At 43.0% G+C, this 22,957-nt stretch overlaps 1 protein-coding gene across 3 annotated transcripts in view; it reads left to right on the forward strand.

The window, feature by feature from the left end:
- The window catches only part of Itga6 (integrin subunit alpha 6), a 74,982-nt gene that overhangs the window by 35,337 nt on the left and 16,688 nt on the right, over window positions 1-22,957 (forward strand). For 2 of the 3 annotated variants that reach the window (XM_031370600.1, XM_031370601.1), the window contains 16 exons: window positions 1,092-1,347; window positions 3,414-3,545; window positions 6,462-6,672; window positions 7,346-7,539; window positions 7,678-7,766; window positions 8,739-8,857; window positions 13,680-13,778; window positions 13,997-14,058; window positions 18,169-18,329; window positions 18,485-18,628; window positions 21,443-21,558; window positions 21,658-21,847; window positions 21,939-22,022; window positions 22,121-22,200; window positions 22,354-22,431; window positions 22,519-22,621. In XM_031370600.1, the coding sequence (XP_031226460.1) occupies window positions 1,092-1,347; window positions 3,414-3,545; window positions 6,462-6,672; window positions 7,346-7,539; window positions 7,678-7,766; window positions 8,739-8,857; window positions 13,680-13,778; window positions 13,997-14,058; window positions 18,169-18,329; window positions 18,485-18,628; window positions 21,443-21,558; window positions 21,658-21,847; window positions 21,939-22,022; window positions 22,121-22,200; window positions 22,354-22,431; window positions 22,519-22,621 (2,118 nt within the window). Of the gene's footprint in view, window positions 1-1,091; window positions 1,348-3,413; window positions 3,546-5,249; window positions 5,443-6,461; window positions 6,673-7,345; window positions 7,540-7,677; window positions 7,767-8,738; window positions 8,858-13,679; window positions 13,779-13,996; window positions 14,059-18,168; window positions 18,330-18,484; window positions 18,629-21,442; window positions 21,559-21,657; window positions 21,848-21,938; window positions 22,023-22,120; window positions 22,201-22,353; window positions 22,432-22,518; window positions 22,622-22,957 lie in introns of those variants that run through there. The other variant, XM_031370602.1, reaches the window with a different exon arrangement.

A 22,957-nucleotide genomic window follows, 5' to 3' on the forward strand; every position in this document is an offset into this window, starting at 1 on the left:
AAAAAAGCAAAGCCAAAGGACACCATGTCTGCCCTAGGAACTTTTGGAGGTTTTATACACAAAGGTATTGTAAACCATGGGAATGACTATGGACAAAAACTTCGCTTTTATTCTGTTTACCCTTAACCTTTTCAGGTAGAAGGCAGCTTGTCGGACTGGCCTGCAAGTAGTTGAGGCTGGAATAGGGCAACCTTTTTGTCTCTTTCACAGTCTAGTTGCTATAGTAAAGTTTGTACAGAAACTTGAGAGCAATGAGAATCGAAGTGAACCCTGAGTTCTTAACACTTAAGGGGCACTCTATATAGACTATAAACTGGGTTCCCTGTAACTAACCCAGACTGGGTCCCATGGAGGGTAACCACGAAGACCCTGTAGAAAACAGAGACTATTCTGTCTTTCTGGACTGGGTAATTCTTTCTGCCTTTTAGTGGTAGGGAATAGTCTGAGAGCACAGAATGTAAACTGGGACTCACTGCCAGGAGATGGTACCCAGAGAAAGAAAAATGCCTTGGCTTTAGCTGGGTTTGCTTTCTCTCTTAAGAAAGTATGGCCTTGCCTTCTGTCTAGGACACAGTTATTTACAGCCACTAAAAGCCAATTAAATAAAGAAAATGCAGGGAGGTGGTGTTGCCTTTGTTTCTGTGGCAGGTGAATTTACAGGTGAATTGCCTGTGGATATGAACTGGTGTTTTTTTAATACTTGGAATGGGGCTTGGTTCTCTAAGGGTAAGGCAGAAGCCCTGGGTCCTTTGTCATGTTCATGGCCTCTTGGGGTAGGGGGTGACTGGTACGCTTTCGACCCTCTCCCAGGATGAGGATTAGTCATCTTATTTAGGACCAACCTCTTTATTTATTACTGCTAAGTGTTCCAGTTCTGTCAAGTTTTTTGGTGTTGTTTTGTTTTTAAAGATTTATTTACGTTATGTATGTGAGTTGCTGTAGATAGTTGTGAGCCACCATATGGTGGCTGGGGATTGAACTCAGGATGTCTGGAAGAACAGTTTAGATGCTCTAAACCACTACGACCTTTCCAGGGCCCAGTTCTGTCAAGTCCCAAATAACAAAAGTTTACTCTTTGCACTTGTTGGCAGACTTGTGCACACCGATATGAGAAACGGCAGCACGTTAACACGAAGCAGGAATCACGGGACATCTTCGGAAGATGTTACGTTCTGAGTCAGAATCTCAGAATTGAAGATGATATGGATGGAGGAGACTGGAGTTTCTGTGATGGCCGATTGAGAGGCCATGAAAAATTTGGCTCCTGTCAGCAAGGAGTGGCGGCTACTTTCACTAAGGATTTTCATTACATTGTTTTTGGAGCCCCGGGGACTTACAACTGGAAAGGTATGTCCTCTGTATTTACAGACATACGGGATACCAGGAAAGTTTCTGTAATATGCCCACAGTTTAGTACATTTTAAAGGGCTATAAGTTGTTTATTAAAGCAGACAATATTAAAATAAAATCTCTCCTATGGGTTTTAGCTGTAAATGTTAAATGTTTTAGGGTCGGGGGTTTTTCTTCTGTCTGTAGAAGAGGTTAATCTTTTTCTCTAAGAGTGTAAGTTAATAAGGTTTGGTTGTTGTTGTTGATGGTGGTGGTGATGGTTTTTTTTTTCTGTTTTATATTTGTTACTTGAAAGGTAAAATTGTTCACTGTTGAAGTAAATGAATACACAAGGGACTGTGTTAATGTAGATATTCCATTGTGTATTATCTTAGAAGGTCATGTTCTACTAATAGTTAATAGCTAAAAGAATGGATGACTGGGAGATAGGGGATTTTGAGGCAAAAATTGGAGGCAATTGGAGGTAACCCTGGTTGGCAGTATTATATTATGGTGAGAAGAGGAGACATTGGGGTAGGGGAGGAAAATGACCCATGGTTCTGATCAGATGAGAGAAGAGGAGACATTGGGGTAGGGGAGGAAAATGACCCATGGTTCTGATCAGATGAGTCTGGTCAATTCCTTTAATTAACATCAGTTTTTCTGGAAAACTTAGGAGGAATATAACAAACTGCTGTAATCCACCATGAAGAGAACTACATCTGATTTGGGAATAAAACATTTGGAGAAATAAAAAAAAAATCATAATATTTCCATGAGCCAGGAAAAGATTACTACATGGAAGGTTGAGGCATGAAAACCCAAAAACAGGGGGGTAGCCTTGGCACTTTATGAAGATCCTGACTCAGAATAAAGTGTGTGGGCAAGAGTTGGGTTGAGGCTGGGAGATGACTCTGCCTAAGAGGACACAAACGGCTGGGAATCCAGTTTAGTTCCCAGCACCTACATCAGGCAGTCCACAACTGCCTGTAACTACACACACACACACACACACACACACACACACACACACACACCTACCACAAATTAAAATTAAAAAAATTTTTTAAAAAAGAATTATTTTTAAACTATTTTTGAAAAGAGAAGGGGTGTAGTTTGATATATAGCTAGCATGCGTGAGGTCCTGGGCTCAGTCACTCTCCAGTGTTGACATAAATTCTAGTCTCAACTGTTATTAAAAATGGTCCTTGAGCCCTGCATATGTCATCTTTTATGACATTGGGGAGTTGTTTCCTTTGTGATTTGGGTTTAATATACTAAAATATTTTTAAGAATTGTAGACTTTCCAAAAGATAAGATTTTCATTAAAGCAGTTTAAAAAGGTGATGGATATATTTAATTTTCACTTTACATTACAGAAAAGGATATGATAGAGAATTATAGAAAACAAAATAATCATTTATTCCAAGTTCATGTCATTCAGATTAAGTTTTCCACAGATTTCTGTTAACTAAGCAAACATTCCATTTTCCATCTAGCTTCTTGGTGTTATAAACTTATAAACATTATTAGAATGCATGGGTGATTTTTAAGATTCCTAGAACCGATTTCTTTCACATTAAAGCTTACATGATCACAGAGTGATGGTGGTCCATGCCTTTAATCACAGCACTTACCAGAATTAAATAGGACGAATCTAATTTTTGCTAATTTTTGCTAGTTAAGTGATCTTACCTTTTGATTTAATTTACATTTCTTTGAAAATGAACCATCTGGTGAAAATGAACCAGGCATGGTGGTATACACCTTTAATCTCAGCATTCGGAAGGCAGATGTCTGTGGGTTCGAGGCCAGCCTGGTCTACAGAGTAAGTTCCAGGTTAGCCAGGGCTATACAGAGAAACCCTGTCTGGAAACCCTACCCACCACCACCAAAAAAGAAAACACTTATTTGACCATGTAGAATAATCTTAAACATCACCTCTTCGCTCTTTGTGTCTCCGTCTACATTGCTCTCTGTGCTCCTTGACGATGCAAGGGATGTTTGTTAGAACCATCTGTTTTATTTTGTCTCATCGTTATTTTTTTTTGTTGTTGTTGTTGTTTTCCATTTCATTCCTTTAGGAATCGTTCGTGTAGAACAAAAGAATAACACTTTTTTTGACATGAACATCTTTGAAGATGGGCCCTATGAAGTTGGCGGAGAGACTGATCATGACGAAAGTCTCGTGCCCGTTCCTGCTAACAGTTATCTAGGTAGGAGCAAGCAGAGGTACCACACCTGTCTCCTCCAACACTGGCTGACTCCACCTGAGGGCCCAAAGCTAGGAACAGGCCAGCTGGGAGCCAGGGGCCTTGCTGCATTTGCTTCAGCTCGACATATGTGCTCAAAGGAAAGCAGGCTGCCTGCTGACTGACTCCTCTGGCCTGAGCTTCCACAAAGTGGGGCAGAATCTGCCATCACCCCAAAATCATGATCCCTCCCATTTGGAAAGGGGCTGTGTTTCCTGAGCTGATGGTAGCCTGTGTAGCCTGCAGCAGGCCCTTCGTGAAGCCAGGAGGAAATGTCTGGGTGTTCAGGGTAGGCCCAGTGGTCCTTCCTCTGCCTTTAGGGCCTCTTTTAGACAAACACTTAAGAGCTCCACTCACAAAGTTACTTTTAAGTGGCAGGTCAGGACTTCCAGATCCTTCCTTGGTGATTGCCATTCTCTAAGGCCTGGCCCTGCGACAGGATTGAGGCTCCATGTCAGAGGGCCTTGTGGGTGGCACAGGGCTTCCCATATGAGGCCAACCAGGACTTGCTAACGCAGCTTGGAGAACACCCAGATTGTGTCTAAGTGCCAATTCCTTAACTCCTGAGGCTTGTTTGCATTACTAATGGTGTCCTAAATTATTCCTGCACATTATGGTAATTACACAAAGGCTTTTAAAAGCTCTAATTCTTGGTGTGAGTTGACATAAAGAATAATTACTGTACATTTCTTGGAAAAATGTAAAAAATCTTCTAGAGCTACGTAGTAACCTATTTTTAAAAAGTGATGGGCGGGGGAATACACACATTCTAGAGATATTACTGGAACAATGGAAGGTTTAATAAAAAGGGGAAAGCTGCTATGAATAAGTAAATACATCTAAACAGTATGCTAGAGTAAACATACATGTAAGCTATTCTAATTGTGTAAATACACACGAGCAGTACTGTTTATTAAAAAAAACAAACAAACCATACTGATTAATACACCATTCCCACCCCCTGTACACACTTGATGAGACAGTATTGAAGATAACATTTGTAGCAGCTGCTTACCCAGCGCCTGTCGTCTGAGTCAGATACTGTGGTCAGTGCTTTACATAGCTACAATATTATTAAAGACTGTTGCCACCCTTCCCTGTGTTTACTGAGGGAGCTCAATTTTCTACCTCAAGGTCACACCATTAATAATTTGCCAAGCAAGGGCTGAAATACTCAGGGAAATGAGCCTGAGCAGCAGCTGGGTGCACGAGGTCTGTTAGAGGCCTTGTGGGACTAGACAGGATCTCTGGGCAAGGATCTTTCAGGAAAATAGCAGCAAAACCAATCTTTTCCATGGGCATATGTTAACCAGACCAGCAAACTCTCTTTAGGAGTATGTGCTATTTAGGGATTATTTTATGGTTGGGTGCATCTAATATTAATTGTTCTAGCAAACAAACCAGAAGTTTGGGCGTTCAGATGCCCCTGGGGTTCATAAACACAGCTACTGGTAGAACATAGTGGAGATGCAAACCACTTTGTTTGTTTGTTCTCAGACATCTTTGCTTCCCTCAGAATGGGTTTCCTCAAAAGTAGATGTCTGAGAAAAAAGTTCAATGTATGTTGTCACATTTTGCTGGTCTGTGCTGTGAGGTTCTCATTTTAAAAGATCAGTGGGTGTAGGGTGTGATGATCTGCTTAAGCCTGTGGAAGCTAGCAAGGAGCTTGTCAGGCACAATGCCACCGTCTGGCCTCTTACCACGCTTAATCGTTTCTCTTCGATCTCTCCATGCATGCGGACAGGTCTGCTGTTTTTGACCAGCCTTTCCTATACAGATCCCGATCAGTTTGTTTATAAAACACGGCCTCCCAGGGAGCGGCCTGATGCGTTCCCTGATGTGATGATGAATAGCTACTTAGGTTTGTGACCTCTGAGATGACAAATGAATTGCCTTGCTCATGGTCATTTCAAAATTGTTTTGGTCCATACAGAGCATAAATCTTCTTATTTTCTATTTCATTTCAAGTGAAACACATAGAAAAAGCATGCTCAGCTGCCGGATGGTTTTCAGCACTGGGTCAGCTGTGTCTCCCAACTCTAAACATGGGGCTTGCTCATCATAGTTTCAGTTCACTCACAATTTGAGAACTGCAACAGTAGTGGTGATGCTTTTTCATCAACAAAACCCAACAAAAAGGCTGAAGTTGTTACTCCGCACTGCCGTCCACTTTTATAGAGCAAGATGGGTTCATTTGAAGAGTTTTGGCAATGGATAGTTTCAGCATCACCCCGAGTGCTGCTTTGTGCGTTATAATTGGCCATTCCAACATTGTCTACCCTTTGAACAGTATGTCACTGATCCAAGTGACAGTCCACTCACCTCTATTGTTGATGTGAGGTTCTCAAATGACTGAATCATCATGCATGGTTTGTTTGCATGTTTGTGCCTGAGATCTGACTTGGTCCAAAGTAATGAGATGCTACGTATGATATGTGTTAACATTTGCTCTTGCCTGATTATCAACCAGACTGAAAAGTATAGATGCTGATAATGTAAATCACTGGCCAGCGAAGAACCCTAGAGCTTACACTCGGTAATGAGCAATGTGATGTAGCATTCCTAGGGGCTTCAGTATCTAGCTTGCTCTTCCTTTGTCATAGTTCTGTCATATCAGAATAGGATTTGAATTGATTCTTAAGTTCACGATTCAGGCTAGGCAAGTGAATTGCATAACACTTTTTTTTAAAAGTCTTAATACCTATAGAAAGCAGTAAAAGTGATGTAGCACTTTGCCTTTGACCTGTCAAGTGCTTTAGTGCTATGACTCCGGTGTGTGGAGAGGTGTGTGAGGATCCAGAAGGAAAGGTTGTAGTGGAATTAGCACTTCCATGTCCTCCCAAAGGTCAGGGTTGATGTGACTCTGTATTGTCTTTCTAGGCTTTTCACTGGACTCAGGGAAGGGTATTGTGTCTAAAGATGACATCACTTTTGTATCTGGTGCTCCGAGAGCCAATCACAGTGGGGCTGTAGTTTTGCTAAAAAGAGACATGAAGTCCGCCCATCTTCTCCCTGAATATATATTTGATGGAGAAGGCCTGGCTTCTTCATTCGGCTATGATGTGGCAGTGGTGGACCTCAATGCAGATGGGTAAGCGTATCTTTGTGATTATGTTCAGCTAATGGTGCTGATGACTGCCTTCCTTAGGTCTAGAGAGGGACCGTGGGTTCGCTAATTAAAAAAACATGCTTTACTGTCCCGTCTTCACTATTGATTGACAGCTGGCGTTCATCCTTTGCCCACTTCCCCCAGGCTGGTGACACAGAATGACCTTTCAAATGTTATGCTTTCACTTGAGTTTGGAGACCACAGTTTCTTAAAAATTTAAATCTTGAAAAAAAAAAAAAGACTTAGAAAATGACATCAGCTACATGCTGGTCTGTGGTTTCTTGGGGATGAAGGGCACAGCTGTTAAGCATCCAGAATGTCTCACAGAAAGCAGGAAGTGGTGTCCATGTCGATACCTAGAGGACTCACAGATCTTGGGGCCAGCTGGAAATGGTAATGGAGTGGCAGATCCTTGCTGGAAGTCCTCCTGTTCTTGGATCTGACTGAGGGAACTGCCTTTAAATTGCTACCTTCACTGTTTCCTTGGCTTACCGGAGTTCTCCTGTTCAGTATTTTAATTGGTGACACGTGAGTCCTTGATTTGAGCCTCTCTGTTGTGGTTGTGTTTCTTGGAGCCTGGATTGTTAGTAATTTCCCTAAGCCTTTTGGCATCTTAGGAGTGGTTCCTAGCTCCTCCCCTTCGTTGTGTTTTTAGGTGGCAAGATATCGTTGTTGGAGCTCCACAGTATTTTGATAGGGATGGTGAAGTCGGGGGTGCAGTATACGTCTACATTAACCAGCAAGGCAGATGGAGTAATGTGAAGCCAATTCGCCTAAATGGGACCAAAGACTCGATGTTTGGAATCGCAGTGAAAAATATCGGAGATATTAACCAAGATGGCTATCCAGGTGGGTGATAGATTATGAGATGGTTACCACTCATGGACCAGTTGGTTGGGTACCTAATGAGCACACTTACGGCGTCTTACTTCAAGATGCTGGAGTAATTTTTAAAATGATAATTTTTAAAAAATGTTATGTCAACAGATATTGCTGTTGGAGCCCCCTATGATGATCTGGGGAAGGTTTTTATCTATCATGGATCCCCGACTGGCATAATTACCAAGCCAACACAGGTAACCAGATAACCTCTTTAAAAATAGTGTTGGATTGCTGGACAGTGGTGGCGCATGCCTTTAATCCCAGCACTTGGGAGGCAGAGGCAGGTGGATTTCTGAGTTCGAGGCCAACCTGGTCTACAGAGTAAGTTCCAGGACAGCCAGGGCTACACAGAGAAACTCTGTCTCGAAAAAACAAACAAAGAAACAAACAAAAAAGGTGTTGGATTTCTGCCTGTACGTAGGTTTAAGTAAATCTTCACACACATTTCAGTTTCAAGTATTCAATAGTATGAATTTTTAAAACATATTTATTTTACTTCTAATTGTATGTGAAAAGGGGGGAAGGGAGAGGGAGGGAGGATGGGATGGAGAGGGGAGAGAGATGGGGGGGGAGGGAATGCCTCAGGAGGCTAGAGGTGTCAGATCCTCTGGAACTAGTTACAGTTGGTTGTGAACCTCCTGACACAGGTGCAGGGACTAACTAGCACTGGAGTCCTCTGGGGGAGTAATATATGTTCTTAACCACTGAGCCATCTCTCAAGCCCAGTGTAACCCAGAGTGGAGACCGTTCTATACAGAGAGTGGGAGGAGGCGGCCTGTGCTCTATTACCCTTAGCAGTATGCATAATAGAATTGAAATTGAGCAAACGGACAGAAGACTGTAATTAGATAGAGAATTCAGACACCAAAAGTTCTAACTTGTTTTAAGAATACGATTAGGGGAGGGGGTGCAGTTAGATTTGATTTTAAACTACTCTGTTTAACTTAATAAACGAAATAGGCTTTTGTCCTTTGGAATACTGTGTGACTCAGATGGCTTTTATGAAGTAAACTGTATGAAGCAATAGATACTGTACGTCTATAATGTACTATAACTTGTTTGTAAGTAAACTGAAGCTTTTGTTCAAAATGAACTTTATCTTTTTTTTGTAGCTAGCCCTCTCAGTTAGTGGCCCAGTGTTCATTCCAATGCCCTGTGTGTTCTAGGTTCTTGAGGGTACATCGCCTTACTTCGGCTATTCAATCGCTGGGGATATGGACCTGGATAGGAATTCCTACCCTGACGTTGCTGTGGGTTCCCTCTCAGACTCAGTAACTATTTTCAGGTGCGTGTTGCCTTTGACTTTGATTAAACAAGCTTCAGAATGATCTTACTCTAACTATTGTTTTGATTTTCTTGAGGCAAAGGCTTGTATAAATTTGAAGATTCTTTTTGATGGGATATAACAGTATATGATAAAAATTATGTCATTTCTTGCTAATATTGAACTGATTTGGAGTAAAATATGTCAGAATTCATGGAAAATGGAAAATGTTGCTTCCTAAATATATCTTTAAAACCTTTTTTTTTTTTGAGTCTTTGGGGGTGGGGGGCTTCTGGCTTCAAGGTACCTCCCTGGCACTGGTGGGTAGGTATAGTGGCCATCCAGCCCTGGATGGGATTCCTGGACTAGCTAGTTAGTGACACTAGCCTTTAGGTAGCTCTGGGTTTAATTGAAAGACCCCGCCTCAGCAAATACATGGAAGCCTAATCAAGGAGTCACTTAGAGTCACGGATGCTTCTCCACACGCATGTACACCTATGAGAGTACCTGCCTACACTCGAAAAGCATATTCACATACACATGAAAAGACTTATTTATGTTATGTATGTGAGTACACTGTCACTCTCTTCATGCATACCAGAAGAGGACATCAGATCCCATTATAGATTGTTATGAGTCACCATGTGGTTGCTGGGATTTGAACTCAGGACCTCTGGAAGAACAGTCAGAGCTCTTAACCGCTGAGCCATCTCTCCAGACCCTGAAATCATTTTTTAAAAGCAACTTTCCTTTTGATAAAAAAGTGAAACATATAAAGAAGGAAATCTTACCATTCACCCTTTTGTTATAATTTGCTTTACCATCCATTCTTTTTTTTGTTTGTTTGTTTGTTTTTTGTTTTGGTTTTTTCGAGACAGGGTTTCTCTGTGTAGCTCTGGCTGTCCTGGAACTCACTCTGTAGACCAGGCTGGCCTCGAACTCGGAAATCCTCGAACTCGGAAATCCACCTGCCTCTGCCTCCCAAGGGCTAGGATTAAAGGCGTGCGCCACCACCGCCCGGCCTTTACCATCCATTCTTAAGCTCCAGAATTAGTTTTTTTTTTTTTTTTTTTATGTTTCTGATCTTCTATATGCCACGCTAATACACAGATACTTCGTGGTGTACCAATTGTTTGTAACCTGCTTTGGCCTGTGTATGGCTGTATGACATGTGTCCCTGTCTCTGGGTATTTTTCTGAATGAAGGTAACAAGCTGTGGATGAATGGGTTTGTGTTTTCTCTGACCAGCTGCTGTCTTGGTGGTGGTGGTTTAAATGTCTCCCTTCCCTCCAGCCCACAGTACAAAAAGCAGTGGTTAAAAAGGCAGCATGTGTACAGTAGAGGATTGCAAATTCTATCATCAATAGGAGGAGAGGACCTCAGCCCTGTGAAGGTTCTGTGCCCCAGTGTAGGGGAATGCCAGGGCCAATAAGTGGGAGAGGGTGGGGTGGCAGGCATGGGGAGGGGGGAGGCAACAGAGGTTTGTTTTTGTTGTTTTGGTTTGTTTCTTTGTTTTTTGGAGGGGAAACTGGGAAAGGAGAAATTTACATGTAAATAAAGAAAATATCTAATTAAAAAAAAAAAGCAGCAGTCTACAGAGTGAGTTCCAGGACAGTCAGGGATACACAGAGAAACCCTGTCTTCAAAAAACCAAAAAACCACACACACACACCCCCAAAAAACCTCATTTTTGTCATGTTCTCCGTCAGTTTCTGACAGTACGTTTCTGCAGCATGAACTCCTGCTGGCCCACAGCCAGCTCCTCACACGAAGCTCCTGAAAGGAGTTTCTGTGTGCATTTGGATTCACCCAGAGACACCCAGAAAGGCTGCAGTCCTGCAAACTGGGCTGCTGGATACGTCTCCATCATTCCTGACAATCACCTTTTGACAAAGTTTGGTTTTTAAGTAAAAGTTTCTTAGTTTTTTGTTTGTTTGGTTGGTTGGTTGGTTTGGTTTGTTATTTTTTGTTAAATTTGACTTTAGAGTCATTTTTATTTCTTAAAATTAACCTTTAGAGAAATGGGCAATAAGGTTCAGCGTAATGTCATGCTATGGGCTCAGTGCTGCGGGCTCAGAGCTGCCACTGCCCTGTAGACCTTGAGAAAAAAGTGTCAGGTGTACAGGCAACCTCTGCAACTCAAATATAATCTTCCTCCAAAGATCCTGGGAGAGGAGACCATCACAGGACACTTTCACCATGGGTGAGATGTGCTCTTGGTGTGCTCCCCAGGCTGGTCTTGAACGCCTCAGCTCAGACAGTCCTCCAGCCTGAACCTCCCAAGTCTTTGAAATTAGCCATGTGGCAGATAAGCCAGTAAGAGTTGACTTGTGCATGAAAAGACGTACTTTCCGTCATGCTTATATGCTGTGTCCTGTATGTATTACATGTTTTAAGAAATGGAAATCAAATTAAATTAAAGCGGACTCATAGTCAAGTGTGTTCAAATATTTTGAAATGTATGTACTAATGAACAAATGAATACTATGATATGCAAAGCCCTGGATGGCAACTTACTTTAAAATGCGTGAATAAGTACAATAAGTAAAAAGATACAGATTTTTTCACTTTCTGAGTATGCTGTCAAAACTCAAGAATGCATCTAGTTAATGTCCTGGAAATCTACAGCCGTCTGAATGTATAATAAGATAAATAAGGTCAGCAGGAAACATGGAGGAATGGGGCATGTGGGAGTAGTCACTGTTCCTCTTGCCTGCCTTCCCCAGGATGGGCTTGTACCCTCTCCAGCTACCAATACAATGATTCAAGAAGGTTGAGGTAGTTGTGTAGGGTTTGAAAGACATTTTCCTATTAAAAGCATGTTCTCCAGGATGTCAGTGTTTACCACAAGCTCACTAGGGTCCTGACTGGATCCTCATGGTACTGAAACTCTATACTCATTCTTAGTTCTGGGGGGAGCAATGACGGTGAGAGGTAAGCCAGGATCTTCCCATCATGCCCCTCTGCCCTCAAGCACACAGCCACCGGGTGCTGGTGCTCCTTGTGCCTATGACAAGTTCAAGCCAAAGCTAGAGAACAACAGAAGGGAGAAAAGATGTTTTCATGTAATGAGCATAGCCAAAGGTAGGACTTACGAGTGTTGTTTGTGGGCTTGGAGCTCAGTAGAGATGGGGAACGGTTAAGGGTTCAAGTTTTCATTTGCAGAGATACTGTGGGGCTTTGTTAAAGGCAAAGTCTTACTATGTGCCCAAGATGGCCTCAGCCTCCCAATTGCTAAGATACCAGATGTGTGTCACCATACCCAGAAGTTAGTCTGCTCTTAGGTGGGGAATGGAAACTTCCAGCAGATAAAGAGGGGCAAATAAATAGTTCATGATTCACAGTCTTACTAAAATTAACATAAACAGGGAAGGCACCTGTTAACAGCCACGTGTCAGGTGTCTCAGTATAAATCTTTGGAAGTTGTTGAATTCAAAATATGTGTAATTAAGATGCATGTATAACCATACTCCGGGACATAGCTTTTATCAGAAAGACAGAGGTAGTGAATGCCAGCCTGAATGTAGAGAAAGTCAGTGCTTACATTGGTGAGAGCTTAACTAGTTCAACCATCCTGGGAAGCAATGTAGATGTTGTTTCTTCAAAAGCAAAAGAACTACCCTATGACCCAGCAGATGCACCAGCCAATCACACAGAAGTGAAATGAGAATTGCAAGAGAAGCCCACACTTCCATGTTTATTGCAGCTTTGTTCGAAATAGCCTAAGTGTCAGCTGGTGGATAAAGACAGTGAGCATATGCACAGTGGAACACAGTTTGGCTATTAAAATGAAATCCTGTCATCGTGATAGTGTGATGGAGTTAGACACCGTTAAGTGAAACAAGCCAGGCACAGAAAGACAGTGTCACGTGATCTCACTCATGGTGTTATCTAAAATCACTAAAGTCAACAACAGTTGAGTTGGGGCTGAGAGGGAGAGGAGGAGGAGAGCTGAATCAGTGAGTGCTGAGTTAGAGACAAGGTTTCACTATGAAGCACTGGCTGGCCTTGAACTTGTATAGTCCAGGAAGTCCTCAAATGTGCAGTCCTGCTTCAGCTTCTCAAGTGCTGAAATTACAAACTTATGCCATTACACCTGGTTCTTTTGTATACTTTTATATATGTATGTATCCGTTTTTAGAAATTGAGTAAAACAAAGTATATTTGTTTATCTATGTAGTGAGGCAGATTCTTGTTATATAACCTTAGCTGGCCTGGAACTCTGTATGTAGGCTGGACTAGCCTTGAGCTTACAGCATCCCTCCTGCCTCTGCTTCTTGAGGCTTTGAACACACATGTTCTTAGAATTGGAAGCTCTGCTGCTGGGGAGGGATCCATACATAAACTCAAGTGTGAGCATGGATTTCTGTACAGTGTTGTTAGCATGACTGCTGGTGATAACTGATCGCATAGAGGTTGTTACATCATTATAATTAAACATCACAACAGGTGAACGGTAATGAATCATATTTATATGTTAGGGCGAGTTCCCTCCCCCAGATGTTAATTATGTTCAACAGTAGGTGGTATTTGTAACAGAAACATAGACAGATAACATGTCTGAAGAGAACATACAAGATCACTGGGCTATGAATGTATTTAATGGGGAAAGTGTTTGCATGAAGACATTGCATGCATTAGTCTGGTTTTTAAATACAGTTTAAATATTGTATAGGTTTATATCCATTAGTTGATTTGTTCCCACAGTAGGAGAAGAAGTCACACCTACACACATCATTCTCCTGTGGTTTTTAAGAGGCAGGGCCGTTGCAAATACTGCCTGATGTGTGAATGACTCAAAAGTTAACCAAAAGCTTAGGTGGGTCTTCACTCTTGTTTACAGATCCCGGCCAGTGATTAACATTCTGAAAACTGTCACAGTGACTCCTAGCAGAATTGACCTCCGCCAGAAATCCATGTGTGGGTCACCTAGTGGGATATGGTGAGTCCCTTTTGTGATTTGGGGGGCTGGTCATCTCAGCTTTGTGATGACCTGCTTGACTTGATGAGCCACTGGGAAGTTGAAGGGTATGCTGGACAAAGGGATGAGTTGAGATGCTATCCAGTGGGTAGTGGGAACACTGGAGGGCTGGGGACAGGGAGGGGTCTTCCACTGTTATAATGCATCTTTTAAGAAATGTGTGTTTGATTTTTATATAGCCTCAAAGTTAAAGCCTGTTTTGAATATACTGCGAAACCTTCCAGTTATAACCCTCCAATAAGTAAGTACCTCATACATTAAAAACATTTTCTCTCTGCCAGGTTGAAAGTTCTGTATAAATAACAGGAAAACAAAACTGCAGTGGCCAAAGTGAGCTCGTAAAGTCTTGTCTAGAGAAAGAAGTTTGTCTGCAGTCTCCCCTCTAATCAGGAGGGTACAGCATGAGGAGGGAAGGAAGGCTCTCTACTTGGTCCCCGTTTGAATTTTCCAGAGCAAGATGGTTTGGGATGGAATGCCTTGGGAAAGCACTTATCTGCTGTCACAACACCTTCTTCCCTTTCAGTCTCTGAAAAAGCCCTATTGGAAAATTGGTTGTGCGGTTGTGAGGTGGCGGGTGGCAGTTGTGGAAAGATAGCTCTGGCAGCCAGAGCGCAGCTGCAGTTGGCGCACTCGCCAAGTTAACTAACCTCGATGCCCCTCCCTTGGAGGCTGTAGCTCTGTCATCTCAGCTGGACTCAGTACGGGGGCCTTGAGTACCTGAAGGCTTGTCCAGAGGAGCAGAGACCTAGCTGCTGCTTCTGGCTTCAACTCTGCTTGACTCACAGTGAAGGACAAGTCCTTGGCCCTTGGGTTTAATTTTCCTGTCAGTTAAAATGGTGCCCCAAGGTCACCATTGTTTAGTGTTATAAAGCTGATCAAGGAGAAAACCAGATGGAAGGCACTTTGTTAAATTCTACTTTCTTTCTCTGGTGCTCAGTGCAGGAGTTGCATTCGTGCATGTGTGCATATGCATTTGTGTGTGTGTGTATATACATACAGGTACTTATGTGGTAAACTGAGCATGTGCTTTCGTGAATAAGTATGTGTGCACGTGTGTGTAGAAGTCAGAAGTCATCTGCAGGTATTTTCCATAATTGCTGGCTGTCCACCTTTACTCTTTGAGATAGATCTCTTGTTGAAAATGAAGCTCGTTGCTTTAGCAAAGCTGGCTGGCCAATGAGCCCCAGGACTGGGCTGATAAGCACAGGCTGTCGTCCTTTCTTGACTTTTCATATGGGTTCTGGGGGTCCTAACTTATGTCCTCAGGATTATACAGTAGACACTTTATGGACAGAGCCATCTCCACCTCCCTGGGCCAAGATGACAGGCAGGTTACCATGCCTGGCTTTTTAATCAATAGTCTGGAGCTTTAACTGGTCCTCACTCCTCATGTCCTCATGTTTTTCTTGGAGCTTTACAACCTGAGCCATTTACCCAACCCCTTACTGCATTTTATTTTTAAGATTTATTTATTTATTTATTTAATGTATATTAGTACACTGTCACTGTCTTCAGACACACCAGAAGGCATCAGATCCCATTGCAGATGGTTGTGAGCCACCATGTAGTTGTCAGGAATTGAACTCAGGACCTCCGGAAGAGCAGTCAGTGCTCTTAACGACTGAGTCAGGGGCTCCAGCCCCCTTGTTGCATGTTTTTTAATGATAAGCAAACACATCTTCTTCAACTGGATGCTTTTTACCTACATTTGTAATGAATTTAAAAAATAAGAATAGACTGGGAGAAGAAGTGAGAAAACATTTTCATCCCACTTTTCCCCCTCAAGCCATTGTTTGACGATAGGTGTCAGATCTCACCGATGTGCTCCATCCAACAACTGCCTTTATAGAGAGTTATGAGCTTTCCCCTAGCTTTAATGCAACATCTGTTGCTATGTGCATCTCCTTTATAGTATGTAACTACTCCATTACCCGAGTGTTTATTGCTGCCTGTGATGGGCGGACCCCTTCACTTGGAAGAACTCTTCCATTATACTTCCACAGTAATAGGAACTTTACAATGAAATAAAACAGAATTTCACACAAAACAACCTAAGTGTAATACATTCAGAATCCTATCCCAGTATCCCACAAGTGAGCATATTGTTGGGCCACGATATTTTAGCTTGGCAGTCCTTTCATGTGATGCCACATGCACAGATATTTATAATTGAGCCTTAATGAGTTTTCTTGGCTTGATCCTCAGGAGGTCAGCACAGGTGACCTGCAAGGATTTTAAGATGATGTGAGTTGTCTGCAGGTTACAGAAGGTCAGCGTGGGTTTGGTAGCTAAGCGGTTTTAATGTACCCACACCCTCCTGCACTTCTGCCACGAGGGGCACTCAACATGGGAGCCTTCATCTGGTTCATTGTGAAGTTAGCAGGTCACTGATAAATGGATGATGTCAGGGCTGCAGAAGGCCAAAAACGAGGAGCATTCCGTTTGGCAGCCGTGACATTTAAGAATATCTCAGATGGACAGAGAAATTGCTATTGAAACTGTCATTGCTTCTAAATTTTGGTCTTACCTATGTGAATAGGAGTTCAGTGCAAAGATTACATCACACACTGTGTGTGCACATGCATACACATCACACCCTGCATAGGGTGGCATGGAGCCAGGTACTCCATTCCACTCATCTGTCCTGTAGATGATATTTTTATCAAGTGGGTAGTTGGTGGTGAACAAGTGATGCAGTCTTTGTCCTTAGTTCCTCTACACTGTGGAGGACAGGAAGGCCCAGTGGATAGCCTCGGAGGTAGAATTTCCTCAGTAGTTCAGGAGGAGCCAGGACAGGCTTTTTGGTTAAAGTCTGGGTCAAGATCTGAAGAGGGATTAGCGTTTAGTTTGGAATCAGGTAGGATAGAGGGGAGGAGGAGAGGGATCAGTGCAGAGGGGGAAGGGCAGTGAGACCTGGCCTCTAAGCCTCTGTATAAAGCAGCCAGCTTTTGTGTCAGGTAGAGATTTGGAGTTGTTGATGCTGCTGTCTCTTGCTATAGGGTTCTGGACTTCCTTTCCTACATTTATAACGAGGACATTGAAACACACAGTCTTATGGCCAGGGCTGTAGGTAGCTCAGTTAGTACAGTGCTTGCCTAGTATACACAAAGTCCCGGCATAATTCCAGCGCTATGTAAGTAACTATAAAGCACTGGTTCGACTCTAGCACTGTATAAAAACCAGGTGTGATGGTGCAAGCCTGCAATTCCCGCACTTGGGAAGTGCAGGAAGGAGGAACACTTGCAGGCAACCGGGGCTGCGTGACATCTGTCTCAGACAAACAGCCAACTCTCAAGAAGATTTCTCTCACCCTAGCTTGAATAGTAGAATGTAAGTTACTCGCTTTCTCCATTTCCTGGAGCAGAGTTTTTCCTGGGGGCTGATTCCTCTGACACCCCCTGTGCACGCTCCTGTGCTTTCTTTCCTCTGATGGTTTTTAGCGCTTAATGAGTGCAAGTGACTGAAGTATTGGCCCATGAGAAGCATAGTTAGTAGCGTCCTCCAGTGACCCAGTGAAGAATGCATTCCAGAGTCCAGAAGTGAGCTTCTGACGTTCAGATCCCAGCCTGCCTCCAAGCTGCCTAAGCAGAGGCACTGAGCAGCCAGCCGCCTCTGCTGCAGGCTAGAGTTACCCTAAACAGCTGGCTCCCAGCTACTGAAAGAAATGTCAGTCAGATTTATTTGTCTGTCTATCTATCTATCTACCATCAATCATCTATCCATCTTTCTGGTTTTTTTTCAGGCAGATTCACTGTAGCTGAAGCTGTCTCTGAGTTCATGGCACTCCTTGCCTTTGTAATCTTGGACACCTGTAATCTCAGCCCTGACCCTAAGAGCTGAGATTACAGGTGTTTCTCCCTGCTCTCAGTGACTTCTCTATCTTTAATAGATGTGTCTCCTTTGATTATCAGAGCTAAAATGCAAATACCAGTTCTGCTGTAGGAACCTACTTTCTCAAACACCTCTTCAGATAGCAAAGACCCCCCTAGGTCATGAAGCACATGAAAGAGTGCTGAGGCAGGAGCATTGGGTATTTCCAGTTATCTTTAGTATTCTTTGAGTTCCTGAAAGTCCGCCAGAAATTGATGGGTTCCTAGTTGCTGCAGAAGGTTCTAGCTTGTTCTTGAGCTCCCCCAGGTGGTCCAGTGAGAATTTAACTTTAAAGCAGTAACAGCATTGGGAAGAACAATTGGATTAAAAAGCTCTCTGGTCACCAGAAGGCCCCCTTCCAGGAAATTCTGAGAAGCGAAGGTTATGGGGCAAGTTCTGTAAAAGAAACTCATCCTGTTTGTAGCTCAGGGGGTGTGAAGATGCACTCCAAGTTAACATGATTTTGTTCGTTCCAATCTAGCAATTTTGGGTATTCTTGAAGCTGAAAAAGAAAGAAGGAAGTCAGGGTTGTCGTCGAGAGTTCAGTTTCGAAACCAAGGTTCTGAGCCAAAGTATACTCAGGAGCTGACCCTGAACCAGCAGAAGCAGCGGGCATGCATGGAGGAGACCCTCTGGCTGCAGGTGAGTGTGTGGCAGGCTTATCTCCATGATGAACAGGACTTGGGTGTTCTGGGGATGCTTAGTTTCTGAACAGCACCATTAATCTCTGTGCTGCCATCGTTTCAGAGGTCTGTTCACATTTGAGCACACTGACAGTGTCCCTGCACCCTTTGCAGGAGAACATCAGAGACAAGCTGCGCCCCATCCCCATCACAGCTTCTGTGGAGATCCAGGAGCCCAGCTCTCGCCGTCGGGTGAATTCGCTTCCAGAAGTTCTTCCTATCCTGAATTCGAATGAACCCAAAACAGTCCAGACAGATGTAAGATTCTTGGCTTCTCTTTTGCCAGTGTTGGGTTTGTTTTACAGGCCACTTCCTGTGGCCAGGTGTGGTGGCCTGGTGTATGCTTTTGATCCCTGCACTCAGAGGCAGAGGCAGGAGGTCTCTATGAGTTCAAGGTCAGTGTGATTTATACAGCAAATTCCAGGCCAACCAGGGTTCAAGGTGAGACCCTGTCTAAGAAAAAATAATCAACAGAAATACCATACACACACACACACACACACACACACACACACACACACACTGAGAAGTTGTTTCTCAAGTTAGCAGTAAAGATAAAAACCTAAGATGGAATTTAGGGAGCAGAATTTTTTTTCTTTATTGTTTTCTTCATTGTTTTTGGCCCCTGGTTCTACTGAGACTATAATTAGCCAAACTTTAATTCTCCTGTAGTTGACATACTTTATTTTGCTACTGAGAACAACACAGCATGATAAATATACATTATTAAAACCAAGGAATAGCAAAACATAGCAAAGCAAAAAAAATAAATAAATAATCACAATGAAATATCAAAGTGTTTAATGTGGCCTCGGTCATTGTAGGAAGCAAATGTGTATCCTGTGGCCTGCTGGAACATGTCATATAATATGGGATCTGAGTGCTAGGACAGAGTAGAAATGAGCCTAGAAAAAAGTATGACATCTTGATGTGGCATTGTTATTGTTATTGCTGCTGCTGTTCTTTTTATTGTTATTACTATTACTATTATCCTTATCAGTACCTTTTTGTTTTGTTTTTTGAGACAGGGTTTCTCTGTGTAGCCCTGGCTGTCCTAGAACTTGCTCTGTAGACCAGGCTGGCCTCGAACTCAGAGATCTACCTGCCTCTGCCTCCTCCTGAGTGCTGGGATTAGAGGCGTGTGCCACCACAGCTTGGCTACTATTATCGTCATCTTGATTACTGTTTTGGTGCTGGGAGTTATCCCCAGGGCCTCCCAAACGCTTACCGCATGCTTTGCTCTGACTGACACTACACACTAGCTGTCAAAATCCAGTTGGTGGATGGAGATATGGCTAAGTTAGTAGAGTGCCCGCCTAGCGTGTACAAAACCTTGGGTTCAGTTCCCAGCATCACATCAAAATGTCGCATGTGATGCTAATACTTGGAAGGTAGAGGCAGGATGATCTGATGGTCAAGGCCGTCTTTGACCAGATAGCAACTCTGAGGCCTGACTAGCTACCTGATAGCCTGTCTTCATAAAAACCAAACAACAACAACAACAACAACACACCCCCACAAAATCCAGCTATTGCTGAAGCGGTAACTGAGGCTCCTAGTACAATGCCTTACTCTTGGCTTTGAAGAGAACTGGCTATTTCAGTCTAGCTCTACAGTTTGTTGGGTTTTTTGGTCACCAGCTAGAATTAATTAGTCATGTTTTTCTATACTATGTGTTCTGCGTTGCGGGAAATGCTAAAAAAATGATGTGTTGCTGGGCAGTGGTGGTGCACACCTTTAATCCCAGCACTTGAGAGGCAGAGGCAGGCAGATTTCTGAGTTTGAGGCCAGCCTGGTCTACACAGTGAGATCCAGGACAGCCAGGGCTACACAGAGAAACCCTGTCTTGAAAAACCAAAAAACAAACAAACAAAAAACCCCGAAGTGGCACATTCCCATGCTTGCGCCTCTGCCCCAGCGGCCTGGCCGGCCATGCACTAGCAAGCAGTGGCTGACCTGTTGTTATCTCATGGAGACTCTCTGGCCTGGAGGCTCCCAGCTCGCTAAGTTGCCACACTAGCGTTGATACCACTTGAGGGTCAATCTCATGCCAACCCGTGCTTCAAATTTCCCACAGCCTTTGTGGTGCATCTCAGGCAGAGCCACACTTTACTGTTGTAGCTTACTCTCTTGAACCTAGATGAGCTGCTGTGTGAAGGGAAAGGCAACACAAACTTAGTTCAGAAACAATGGTAACTCAACCTCTGGGCGCAACAACTAAAACCTAGTCTTGTAAGCCTTATTAAAATCTGATTCCTCCGGTGGTGAATCCTTGCGGGTCTACCATGATACTGGGGAAACTCTAGCAGCTACATTCTTACCCTCATGCTGTCCCTGTTCCAAAAGAAGCTAACTCTCTGCTGCTTCCTCTCTTCCTTCATCCAACCCAGAAGTCCCGCCTACTCTCCCACTGATTGGCTCCTTTATTCATTAGGGGATTGGTTCACTAGAAGTCACCTGAGTACTCATTCCTCATTCCAGACCACCTCTCCAGGGAGAGCAGAATTAACATAAAAATACAAGCAGTCCAGAGCCATCTACAATAGTGGTGTGATACACTGTTACTGTGTTACTAATTCTTGTGTACATTCCCAGCTCCTGAGCCAAGTTAAACATAACTGGAAAGGAGACCTTGTTCCTAATTGTATTTTCCTCATCTGTTACAATGGGCACAGAATGATAGGGTCTCTTTAGACTGTCCTGAGGGCTAAGTGAGTTAAAATATGTGAATCACTTTAGGTAGCATAAGGTCATGATACTGATACAGCTCCCCCTACCCCGAAAGTAAAGCAGTGCTGCCCTATGTGAGACCTTGATGAGACCAAGCTAGAATGAGAAGTTACGTGTCTAAAGCCACACAGCCATGCAAGTGTCAGAGGTGGGTTTGGAACTCAGATTCTCTGTGGCTTGGTGGGGCTCATGCTCTGCTGCACTCCACCGCCTTGACCTGGTGGTCAGAGTCACTTTGATAGAAGAGGAGCCAGGTGTTTGACAAAGGAGGGTAAAAGACCACAGGGAAGTGGACCATGAGGACCTTTAGGAACTCATCTCCCTGCGTTTGTTTTCTTATAGGTCCACTTCTTAAAGGAAGGATGTGGAGACGACAACGTTTGTAACAGCAATCTTAAGCTAGAGTATAAATTTGGTACCCGAGAAGGAAATCAAGACAAGTTTTCTTACCTTCCAATGTAAGAGTCACAAGCAGAAGTGACAGACCAATAGGCTTTGGTTACAGAAGTGACTGGATATGGGTTGAGATTGTCTTTTTCTGTCTCTTTTTTTGATAGTCAAAAAGGCATCCCAGAATTAGTCCTAAAAGATCAGAAAGATATAGCCCTGGAAATAACAGTGACCAACGGCCCTTCTGACCCAAGGAATCCCCGGAAAGATGGCGACGATGCCCACGAAGCCAAGCTCATTGCCACTTTTCCAGACACTCTGACATACTCCGCTTACAGAGAACTGAGGGCTTTCCCTGTAAGTGTTTTTGAGAAAGCAGCAGGGAGGGAAAGACCAGTCTCCCATAGCATGAGAACAGACCATGACCCCAAAGCCTTTTCTGCCACAGGAGAAGCAACTGAGCTGTGTCGCCAACCAGAATGGCTCCCAAGCTGACTGTGAGCTCGGAAATCCTTTCAAGAGAAATTCCAGTGTAGGTGATGCCTCCCCACTCTGTCTTAGTGCTCTGAATGCCAGTGCTGTGCCCACAGGCCTAGCCCTTGGTAACCACTCTACACATGTATTTTTCAGGTTACTTTTTATCTGATTTTAAGTACAACCGAGGTCACCTTTGACACCACAGATCTGGATATTAATCTGAAGTTGGAAACGTAAGCGTTACTTCAACCTCTCCATTCTTACTTCAGGAGAACCCTAGAGTTGCTGAATTAGTACTGATCTATCTAACTCATAAAAGAAATGTAATTGTAATGAGAAAACTGACTGCTCAAATAAAACCCCATTGTTTCCCCTTTCATTTTCAGAACAAGCAATCAGGATAATTTGGCTCCAATTACAGCAAAGGCAAAAGTGGTTATTGAATTGCTTTTATCGGTCTCCGGGTAAGTGTTGTGTTTGGCATAACAAATCAATGTTTGAAAGAACCATTTATAATTCTTACTAAAACGTGTGTTTTTTTAATTTGACAGAGTTGCTAAGCCTTCACAGGTGTATTTTGGAGGTACAGTTGTTGGTGAGCAAGCCATGAAATCTGAAGATGAAGTAGGAAGTTTAATAGAGTATGAATTCAGGGTAAGGGCAAACTATTGGTCCCAGATACAATCTTGACATGTCATTTTAATCCATGACCAGTTGCAAACACCTTAGGGAAATACTCAGTTGAAAATGTTGTCTGGTTTTTAACAGTAGAAACTTTATTCTCCTAAGTAAAGAATAACTTTTGGGAATTGTAATGTGCTTGTAGTATAGACAAAAAGTAATACTTAAATTTTTTTCCACAGAGTCTGTAGAATAAAGAAAACGTTCCAAGTAATTTGTAGTTGACCTTAGATTGTGTAATTCATTTCTTTCTTTGTTAGAAAGTCATCTTTCTGATGCTCTTGTCTGAAGGAATATCCCCATTGCCTT

This window comes from Mastomys coucha, unplaced genomic scaffold (genome assembly GCF_008632895.1).
Source record: "Mastomys coucha isolate ucsf_1 unplaced genomic scaffold, UCSF_Mcou_1 pScaffold15, whole genome shotgun sequence".
Taxonomy (NCBI): domain Eukaryota; kingdom Metazoa; phylum Chordata; class Mammalia; order Rodentia; family Muridae; genus Mastomys; species Mastomys coucha.